This window comes from Physeter macrocephalus, chromosome 12 (assembly GCF_002837175.3).
Source record: "Physeter macrocephalus isolate SW-GA chromosome 12, ASM283717v5, whole genome shotgun sequence".
Taxonomy (NCBI): Eukaryota; Metazoa; Chordata; class Mammalia; order Artiodactyla; family Physeteridae; genus Physeter; species Physeter macrocephalus.
This window is the reverse complement of record NC_041225.1, coordinates 40,372,245-40,383,142: the sequence shown is the minus strand read 5'-3', so window position 1 is coordinate 40,383,142 and position 10,898 is coordinate 40,372,245. Positions and strand designations below refer to the sequence as shown.

Below are 10,898 nucleotides of genomic sequence, written 5' to 3'. Positions count from 1 at the left end.
TGGCCGTTACAGACAAGTGTGTACTTTACAAGTGACTTTTTTTAGCACTCATATAAATAATACTTTTTATTCTGTCAGAGTCCCATTTATAATCTCTCCAGAATTAAATAGCACATGCATTCCTGCATTCCTTTTAGGTGCCTCCAGAAGGTTTCGATTGTTTATGCAAAGGTTAAACAAGTTCTGGAATCAAATTAAATCAATCATTAACAAAGTGATGAGAAACTTGCTTCTGGGAACATTTGTTTCTTCCCTTTTCAGGATTGAAGGGAGAAGAAAAATAGCTCCAAATGACAGCCAGAGGACAGAGGTCACACAGAGTGATAAAAACCCAAGGCTTAGTTGCATAGCCCTTAGAATTGTGCTTTCAGTGTTGTATGACAGTAGAGAAGGTTAGAACTCCCCTTGACAAGGATGGAAGAGGCCCTTGGGACTGACAACACACATACGGTTAAGGCACTGCCACCTACTCTGTGGCATCTAACTACTGTTTTGTGAATTGGGAGATTGGGATTGACATACATACACTATTGATACTATGTATAAAATACTTAACTAATGAGAACCTACTGTATAGCACAGGGAACTTTACTCAATGCCCTGTGGTGACCTAAATGGGAAGGAAATCCAAAAAAGAGGGGATCTGTGTCTACGGAGAGCTGATTCGCTTTGCTGGACGGTAGAAACTAACACAACGTTGTAAAGCAACTCTACTCTGATAAAATTTATATATATATATATATATATATATATAAAGAGATCCTGAAAAATCAAAAGAAAGGAAAAAGAAAAAGAGAAGAAAAGAACTGTGCTTTCGGATCATGGTTTCTAAAATGAAAAACCTGGCCAGTTGTGCCAGGCTCCCACCCCAGAAGCCAAAACTGCCCAGCTTCCTCTGATGCTCGAAGCTCAGCCCCGGCATCAACCAACCGCTGAGTACTGCTAGTCCCCCAGGTGACCCTGCAGAGGGTGGCCTGCAGCCCCAGAAATGTGCTTCCACTGCCTGCTCATCTCAGGATCACTGGGAGGACTTCCCCAGAGATCTCTCCGCGCCTGAGTACCTTGTGATTCCTGCAGGGGTGGGGTCCAGAGAAGGCCTTCCCTCAGCTGGTGTTGTCAGCGCCCAAAGCCTGGCCTCACAGGAGCACTTGCTTAACTTCCCTGGACGCAGCCCCTGCACCAAAAACAGTTGGTTACTTGTCATTGCTGTGTCACACATAACTCATGTCAAAACAGAGTGATTTACCTGCTTGATTCCGAGCATGCAGTATCGGAGGACTGTTGGACCCTCCATGCAACCCAGTCATTTTTTTTTTTTTTTTTGCGGTATGCGGGCCTCTCACTGTTGTGGCCTCTCGTGTTGCGGAGCACAGGCTCCGGACGCGCAGGCTCAGCGGCCATGGCTCACGGGCCCAGCCGCTCCGCGGCATGTGGGATCTTCCCGGACCGGGGCACGAACCCACGTCCCCTGCATCGGCAGGCGGACTCTCAACCACTGCGCCACCAGGGAAGCCCGCCCAGTCATTTTTTAACTGACCTTCCTCTCATTCCTCATAGCAGCTGTTCCCAGCCTTTGTCACTTCCTTGGGTCTCTTAGAAGTTGGCACTCCCTAAATTTCTGTCCTTTCTTTAATCGATTCATTCATTCTACTACTACTTATTGAGATCCCTACGGAGAGGCCCACGTGGCAAGGAGCTCAAAGGAGGCCTTGGCCAGTGAGGACCTGAATCCTACCAGCAACCATATGCGTGGGCTGGGGAGCAGACCCTTCCCCAGTCAAGCCTGGAGATCAGTCGAGCCGCAGCCAACACCTTGACTACAGTTTCAGGAGAGACCCTGAGCCAGAGGACTCAACTAAGCTGTGCCTGGATTCCTGACTCACAGAAATGGTGAAGAAATAAATGTTCTAAACCACTAAGTTTGGGGATAATTTGTTATACAATGATAGATAATTAATACACACATAAAACAATACAGATGAAGAGCTTAGAACAGTGCCTGATGCCTACATCAGCTACTGTCATCATCATTATTATTACTGTGCAGACACACATAGAGATTGAAAGCTCTGTGAGGGGAGGGACCATGCCTGCCTATTTGCCTACTGAGTCCCAAGCTCCTAGCACAGTGCCAGGCACAGAGTCCTTTAGTCAACAGTAAATATTTGGGAGGAATGAACTGGGGTCCTCTAGACAACTCTTACCGCCCAGCCCAGGGAAGGGGCTGCTGAGAGTGGAAGGGGCAGCCTGACTACCCACTTTCTCCCCCCAGCTAGAAGATGGACCAAGTAAAGTGGTTAAGGTCTGTCTCCCAACAAACTGGAGTACGAGGTCCCTTTGTGGTGTCGCGGCCTCCTTGAGCCCAGGCTGCATGTTTCCCAGGAGCACAGTTATCACAAAGCTAGCCCTTGTGTCTGCCCCCCATCCCTGGGAGGCACAGAGAAAACAATGAAACCGTCATCACCAACCTCTCCCGGCCTGTGTGTGGACAGGGAGGGCTGGGGAGAGGCTGTTTGACTTGGCCGGGTAACATCATTTTTCTTGACTGAAGAAATGTATACCAGAAGGGCTAAAAGTAGACGGTAGTTCTCGCCCAAGAGAGCCTTATTCCCCAGAGGCCAGGCCCCACAGTAATATAAAGAAGCTGTATCTTCCATCCGCACATCACCCACTCCTGCTTTAAGACTTAGGCCAAATGTCTCCTCTTCCATGACACCCTCCCCACCTTCCCCTGGGCTCCTGTTGTGCCCTGGGCCTAACGCCCCCATTTGAGCATGCTCAGTGAATGCATTCTCAGAACGGCCTGGCCCACCCGGGCGAGGATTGTGTCCTGTTGGCTTTTGTATCCCTTGTCTCAGCAGAGCAGAGTGCTGTTGCGTTCTGAATTCAGAATGGCAGAAAGAAATCTCTAGAAGGGCATTAAACCCCCTGTTGCACAAGAATGTGGAGAAGAGAAGATAGGGGTTATGTATGGGTCATCCTGGGAGGGAAATTCTCTGAAAGTGTCGTGCTCTTTAAGGTAGGGCAGTCGGGACTACAGGGCACTACAGCCTCAGCCTCGGGAATGTGATTTACTTTCCTGCTGAAACGACCTCCCTCCTCTGTGCAATGACATGAACTCTTCTTTATTCTAAGCCAGTGGTTCTCAGAGTGTGGTGTCCAGACCAGCAGCATCAGTATCACTTGGTCCCCACCCCGGACATACTGATCAGAGACTCTGGAAGCTAGGCCCAGCCATCTGTGTTTTAACCAGCCCTCCATGTGATTCTAATGCATGCTTAAGTTTGAAAACCACTGTTCTAAGTACACTGAAACACATGTGAAAAAGACCCTAGAAATACAATCCAGATTGATTTCAAATTAAGATTAAACAAGAACCCAAGCCAATGCCCCTTGCTACGAAATGCCCAGGATCAATGTAACACCCCACTATTCTCCACGAAATCATTCAACAGGCAATTAAACGAACTCAGCACATTTATTTTAAATGTGCAAAATGAATTTTCATATCCTAAGAGTAACACCAGATGTTTCACCTCTTTTTTCCTAATTGATTTTCCAGCCTACAGCAATTCGTCTTTATATTTTCCAGTTGGATCTAATGCAGCAAGAAGAGTGTGTTCCGGCAGGATTATTAAATGCCATGCATTTTAAAACAAGCATAACCCAGGCTGCCATGTGTCACCTGGGTTGTTGTCTTCCTAAAATTAAAAAAAAAAAAAAAAAAAAGGCAGCTATAGGTACCAGGCAGATTTGAGCAGGCAGGAAACCCAGAAAAGGTCCTTTCGGGGGCTGGGACTCCAGGCTCTTGGCTGGTTGCAAAGCTGAGTACTGGGCATTGAGCCCAAGCTTGAGCTCTTCACAGAGTCCTGCACTCCCTGGTACCAAAGGATTTGCAAGCTGTAAAACTTGCAAATCAACATTTTGTTTTTCTGTGGAAATTTTTGCCTTTAAAATGAAGAAGAAAAAGTAGGCTGAGGGCTAGAGGTGAGGCCAGGAGCTGAGGAAAGGATGAGGCAGTGGCTTAGAGAAGCCAACCTGGGTGGACCCTCTCCTTGCTCTGTGCCTGGAGCTGCCCAGACAATTCCCCTCTGTCGGCCAATGAGCCTGGCTGTGCAGGAGGCCCTGTTAATGTTTTGTTTTGCTTTGTTTTGTTTTTTAAGTGGGTGAAAAGTCACCAGCAACCAGGCTTGCCTCACTCAACAAAAGCTCTTGGGAGGCTAGGGAAAGACAGGGAAACAGAAGCCTCGAGTTTTAAAGCAAAGGGATTCAAAAGGGGCCTTCTCTGCTTCTGCCTGGAGGAGGCAGGCTGGTGGGGGCGGGGGGGCGGGCAGTGGCAGCAGGCAACTAAGGGCTAGAAACCCAGAAAGTGTTGATTCCAAAAACAAAAAGCACGTCTTTGGTAGTTGGGAGAGGTTGGCAGTATCTGCTACCTTTCCTCGAAGCTGCTGAGGCTGGCAGATTTGAGCCATCATACCTGCAGTGGGATTTTAATACCGTCTCTGAAGATAAATCTGCCTGTCTGGTTCTGGGACCCACTGCAGCAGGCTAACTGTCTGAAATTAGAGCTCATCATGATTCCACGTCAAAGTGTGCCTGCCCCAGCTTTCAATAACAGCCACCCAAAACCTCGTGTTCTGTCCGTAATGCAGGCACTCCTGGCACTTAGAATAAAGCATTTTAGGCTCCATATAAACCTTCAGATGAAACTTCAACGATGGAAGAATCAGCTTCTGATCTGGGCTCTCCCCAACTTCCACCCAGGAGCTCAGGCCAGAGATAACACCCTGCAATCTCAGGGGGTATTGTGTAACCCCATGAGGATCTGAAGGGAACCCAGGAACCAGTCTTTTAGACAGAGAGCCTGGTCCCACACCGGTGATTAACAACAACAACAAAAAGTCATCTAAATTTTAAATGCACAAATGACACCCTTCCGAGTTTCAAAGAATAGGAAGCAAAGGCCCCATAATAGACTTCGACACAAGTGCTTAAGACATACAAACAGTACATGTTAGGTCAAAGGTTTGGGCACTGGGTGCCGGGGTAACCTCTGGGACTGGGAAGGGAGGAACCTGGTCTCCCATGGCCACGCAACCCCACACATCCTCGAAGGGATTTCATCCCCATTTCCTACAAACACTATGAGGGAAACTGAGTTGGTGGGACCTCCACGGCAGAATTCTGCCCTTGCCCCCAAATTCACAAGAATATTTTTACACATTATTAAACCACAGGAGCCATTTTATAAATGTCATCATCATAGTTTTTTAATATTTTACATAAAAAAACTGTATACACAGCTTATAGAACTTTTATGTAAACATCATAAGCTCACCACTTTGTCATTTGTCAGTTTATTTAAAAAATAAAAAACAAGACAACAATTTAGTAGAAGTACCACTGGATGGGAAAGGGAGGGGGAGAAAAGAGACACCAGGGGCAGTGTCTACAGAGATGCAGAGAAAATTTCACACAGCTTTAGAGACTGCCTTGTGGGGGGAAAAAAAAAAGGTTTTAGATAGGCCCTAACACTTGTTACTGCTCTTTCTCAAAACAGTGCGCATACCTGCACAAATAAAATCGCAAAACAGAACAGTGTTGCCACTTTTTTCAAAAGAAAAAAAAATTAGTGGTTTCTTTTTCTTCTCCGTGTTTTTTAAAAGTCATCATTTTTTTAAAAACATCAGAAGTAGATGAGGTTACAGTGTACAAGTGTGGTCAGGATGCTACTGTCTTATGCAAATGACAAGTGCATTAAATGTCAAACAATGAAACAATTGTGCAAAGAATTCTTCCACCCCCCCCAAAAAAAAAACCACCCAAGTTTTAGCCTTTAAATAAATCAAATAACATCAGTTTCTTGGACTGAACGATTTTCACTTGTAGGACAGGCACAAAGTTCGCTTATGGCAAAAACAACCTGCAGCACACTTTCCCTCCTCCTGCCTGTGTCTGGTGAGGGGGTTCGCAGTGGGGGGAGGGGGGCTGGCCCGCAGGAGCCATGAGTCTAGAAGCTGTGTCCTCTCATCCCCAAGTCGGCTGCAAACGTCTTCCCCAGGGTTTGGAAAGATGGCCAAGGCTTGTTCGTGCTGGGATGGACGCCTGACCCAGACTGGGCCGGAGCTGTTCCAGAGCCCCGTCACTCCACCCACCACCACCATTAAATAACACCATCCTACCTCCGAAAATAAAATTATATCTATATTTATATAACACCCCATCCTCCCCAGCCCTCCCCTCCCGCAGTTCCCGAGGTCTATGTTACAGACAGGGGATAGCAGGCGCTCGCTGGTTATGGACGAACATCTGATGGGGCGCGGCCGCACCCCGGTGCCAAGCTCGTCTCCGGGAGGCAGAGGCGGGCATGGGGTGAAAACCTGGCGGCGGGGAGTCGAACATACACACAGCCACACACTCTGAAGAGGCTTGACTCTTCAGTCAAGGGTGGTCAGGGGACCCTTGGCACTCAGCGGGGCGGCCAGGCCTGTGCAACACAGCCGGACGCACAGACACTTGGAAAGCGGGCGCCCGGTGCCTACCACGCGGATTCCCGGCGCCAGAGCCTGATCCGCCGGGCCACGTCTGCCGGGACTGAAGGCAGACACCAGCCAGTCCGGTGGGGTCCTTGGGGCACGCGGGTCTCCCCTTCCCCGGGCTCGTGGGGGCTGGGCCCGGGAGGGGGAGGCGAGCCGGCAGGGGCAGGCGGGGCGGGCGCGGCCCTCATAGCACCTTGCAGCAGTTGATGCAGCCGTTCTGGGAGCCGTAGCGCTTCTGCAGCGCGGCGCGCGTGGCCGTCTCGAAGACCTCGCGCACGCCCTCCTTGGTCTTGGCCGAGCACTCGAGGTAGTCGTAGGCTTGGATGCGCACGGCCATGGCGCGGCCGTCATCCGTGCGCACCGGTTCCTGCTTCATGCGCGCCAGCTCTGTGCGGACGTGCTCGTCGCTGCGGAGGTCTTTCTTGTTGGCCACCAGGATGATGGGCACGTTGGGGCAGAAGTGCTTCACCTCGGGCACCCACTTCTCGGGGATGTTCTCCAGCGAATCCGGGCTGTCCACCGAGAAGCACATGAGGATCACGTCTGTGTCCGGGTAGGAGAGCGGCCGCAGGCGGTCGTAGTCCTCCTGGCCCGCCGTGTCCCACAGCGCCAGCTCCACCTGCTTGCCGTCCACCTCGATGTCGGCCACATAGTTCTCGAAGACGGTGGGCACGTACACCTCGGGGAACTCGTCCTTACTGAACACGATCAGCAGGCACGTCTTGCCGCACGCGCCGTCGCCCACCACCACCAGCTTCTTGCGGATGGCCGCCATGAGCGGGCCGGGCCCGGGCAGCAGGAGGGGGCCCGCGAACGCCTCGCTGCCGTCCCGCTCGCCGCTCACTGCTCACCTCGGGCTGCGCGCTGGGGGAAAGGGTTGCTAGCTGCACCCAGGCCCCGGGGTGGCGCGTTCTCTCGCTATGCTCGGGCTGCCGCGGCGGGGTAGGTGGAGGCGCCGGGGCATAGGGCGCGCCGTGCGTCTCCGCGCTGCTCCGGAGCGGTGGCCGCTCGCCTCGTCCCAGGCCCGGGGTCGGGGTCGGCGCCTTTGTGCGCAAAAAGTGGCTAGAGCAGATGACCCGGCCTAGCTCCCTCCCGGGTCTCTCTAGGCCTCAGCAAACGCACAAGAGAACACACGAGCGCCGCCAGACTGCGGTGGCAGATGCGGGCTGCGGCCCCAGCGCCCGCTATTTAAAGAGTTCGGCGACTTTCTTAATATAGCCGCCCAATGGGAAGCAAGCCGACTGAGCTCATCGCTGCGGAGCTTGGCTCTGATTGGCCGTTCGCTGCAGCCCAAGGGCGGGGCCGGGCGAGCTTGATTGACGGCCCAGGCCATCGGGCTGGGAGAGGCGGCGACTGGGGAGTCTTAACGCCGCTTCGGCTGGCCCTGCGGGGCTCGGGCGGCACCTGGGTTCCCGTCTTCGCCGCAGCTTGTGCGTGCGAAGCGGGAGGGCTGGAGCTAGCTGCCCGGAGCCCGCGGAGCCTGGACGAGCGGTTCCGAGAGAGGCGGCACTTTGCGGGCCGTTGATGACTCCCTTCCACTCAAAATTGCCCCCTTGCTTCTCAAACTCCCAGCGGGTGGTAGGACCTGTGGGGGAGGGAGCGGCTCCTTTAATGTGGTTTTGTTTTTAAATACACACACACGCACACGCACACACACAGAGGCACACATATACACACACACACGTTTGATTCCAAGCAAGGTTGTTGGGTTTTTTTGTTTTTAATTCAGAAGCGGCCCCTCCCCTGGTCGAGTCTGCCGCCCCCATCCCTCCACCCGGTACTCGCCCTGAGCCCTGGGTTTGGATCTCCAAGAGGGTGGCTGTAAGCTGGGTAGGCCTGGGCCCAGCCTCTGGCTCTAACAAGTCCTGCCTCCTACCCCCTTCTCGGCACCCAGCCTAGGTCCCTAGGTGAAGATTGGGGGAAGGAGGGGCAGTGAAAAGCGAAGGTCGAGGCTGGTTGCAGAACTTCAGGTCCACTTGGAGGAAGTTACCAGGCAGAAAAAGGCAGACTCAGCCCTGGTTTGGCAGGATTAATTCGGATCCTAGTCATAAGGTTGAGAACTGTCTGGAGTAAATAGTACAATAAAATCCAACCACCCCACACCCCGTTGGGCAAGAATAGGCTGCGTCCCCAGGGAGTGGGAGGAGAAACTTGCAGGCTTGGACACAGCAAATTAGTGTGTGGTGGGGTGTTAGATCCCTAGTCTTCTGCCCCCACCAGGAATTAATTCATCTATTCCTTGAATTCTGCAGGAGATGACACCTATGTCTGAGCTCGAAGAACCTAAACCAATGGATCTCAATCGACAGAAGAGGTAGGAAGGGGGAAGGAGGGAGGGAGAATCTCCCAGGAAGGAGGAACAGCTTGAACAAAAGCAGAGATGTGGGAAAGAGTAGGACAAATTCTAGGAACAGGGAATAGCTTAGTGTGGCTGCCCTCGGTGGAGAGAGAGAGAGGTGAAACTCAGGATGGAGGCCAGTCATGGAGGAACCAACTACCCAGGTTGGGCCATATCCATTCTGGAGGCAGTGGGATGCTTACTGGTTTTTCAGAAAGGAGAGACCCACTACATCATGATGAGGTTGTTGCCTCATATTTCTGCCTCCCCCTCTGACTGGAAGCTGTTGGAGGGCCTGGATTCTGTCTTATCTCAGCATCTTGAAGCCCTAGCACAATGCCTGACCCTATGCAAGAATCAGTAAACGACTGTGGAGAGTTCGCCTAAATGCTCAGGAACTCAGTTGGAACTTTCTGGAGTCTCTTAGCTCAGACTCCAGACTGCTTTACCAACCATCCCACCAAACCTGGGCAGCCAGCTATAGCTGAGCCATGGTGTGTTCACACATGATTCAGATGTTGAGATGTAGGTCCCCGAACGGACGCCGCAAACATAAATAATCAGGTCAAATACGACATTAGTGCCACTAACCCCCAGAGCCCATCCTCATTCAAGTGACCAAAACTGCTTCCCTCACATTGGATTATCTCCACTACAATGCCTAGCGTTTTTGTTTTTTTGATTTTGTTTCTCAGATCTAAGGAACTGAACTGTCAGTAAGTAAATAATTTCTCCAAGTGGAATCCCGTGGGAGAAAGTAAGGGGTTTTTTATCTTTTTTTTTTTTTGGATCATTTGTTTAGGGCTCCAATCTAGCAACTTTTTCTTTTTTTCTTTTAATTTCAGTTTGCCTGTTAGAAAAATCTAAAATTTTCTTCCTTTAATCAAAACCTTTTATAGCTGTATTGTTAACACTGCTTTCCTTTATCTTAATATAACTTGGGAATCTTGGCTGTGTCCTTAAGCTTCAAATATTAAGAAAGTATCAAACAAAGTTTTCTACCATGTATTTTTTTAAGATCTGGAATACAAAGAATCAGGAAGAGGGATTCAATTCACTCATTTCCTGACTCTCAGACATATTATATGAGGTGTTCCAAACTTGAATCTCAATATTGCAGTAATTTCTAAAAATATTCAGTTGGTAAATTATGCCAAAGTAAACAAATAGAAAATTCCGTATTCTGCAGCAGCCTCTTTTCATGGTCTTCATTTTCATGTCCAGGATCCTTTGACAAGCTCTGTGAAGACTGGCTACTTCAAATACTGTACCACTCACGGGATAAACTCTCCCAAACTAGGGGGTGTGCCTAATGGCCCCCTCACTGCCGCTGCTCTCCCTTCACAATACACTGGCTAAGGGCAAGGGTAAAACTGACTTGTCAAGGAGAGCAAATCATTTTAATAGTTAACTTTAGTAACCTATAGATTCGTTGTATGACAGATACCCACACTAGTGAGAGAGGGAAGTTATCCTTCAGACAAAAGGGAGATGTTAATCTACCTCCAATCTTCCTTCAGCTTTATTTATTTGGCCTTTTTTGTCCACTGTCTCCTACAGATCTCCTGTAAATCACCCCCCAACTCTTCGGAGACAAGACCAGCCAGAGACTGGAGTGTTCATTAGATTTTAGTGCCACCTTGTGGCAATCTTTACAGGGTTTTTAAAACATATATATATATATATATATATATATATAATTATATTTAAATATTTTCTATATATTATATATATGATTATATAAAAACTTATCTAGCCAAAAAGCATGCATTTTATGACTATTTTTATTTTAATATGTTTCACAGGATGTAAAACCCCTCTTTGTTTCACAAGCAGCTTCTTTAGAAATTCTTCACATATATATTTATACACACATAGAACTTTTTTCATATACACTTAAAAAAATTAATTAATTCCTTCCTAGTTAAATAGTAACTTCTAAAAGAGATTAGACGAGATAACAGCTGTGGAACCTTACTAATTTATTATAACAATGGACTTTCTTTTAACCTAATTACAAT

General features: G+C 49.3%; 1 protein-coding gene, 1 long non-coding RNA gene and 1 other non-coding gene across 3 annotated transcripts; 2 read left to right on the top strand and 1 right to left on the bottom strand.

Moving 5' to 3' along the window:
- Positions 1 to 370: 370 nt before the first annotated feature.
- On the top strand, positions 371 to 496 carry LOC112063696 (U6atac minor spliceosomal RNA). Its single transcript, XR_002891135.1, has one exon. It is a non-coding gene; the product is annotated as a U6atac minor spliceosomal RNA (small nuclear RNA).
- Positions 497 to 5,243: 4,747 nt separating this feature from the next.
- RHOB (ras homolog family member B) lies at positions 5,244 to 7,696 on the bottom strand. The gene has a single exon (XM_007127301.3). It carries the CDS (start codon positions 7,312 to 7,314, stop codon positions 6,724 to 6,726), a length of 591 nt encoding a protein of 196 aa, XP_007127363.1. The 5' UTR covers positions 7,315 to 7,696; the 3' UTR covers positions 5,244 to 6,723.
- A 204-nt stretch (positions 7,697 to 7,900) lies between these two features.
- LOC114487355 (uncharacterized) lies at positions 7,901 to 10,629 on the top strand. Its single transcript, XR_008618808.1, has 3 exons — positions 7,901 to 8,316; positions 8,792 to 8,853; positions 10,438 to 10,629. It is a non-coding gene; the product is annotated as an uncharacterized lncRNA (long non-coding RNA).
- The last annotated feature ends 269 nt before the right edge of the window (positions 10,630 to 10,898 follow it).

Bases quoted from the DNA above. Each gene is read 5' to 3' on its own strand.
- RHOB (XM_007127301.3), bottom strand. From the start codon at position 7,314: ATGGCGGCCATCCGCAAGAAGCTGGTGGTGGTGGGCGACGGCGCGTGC.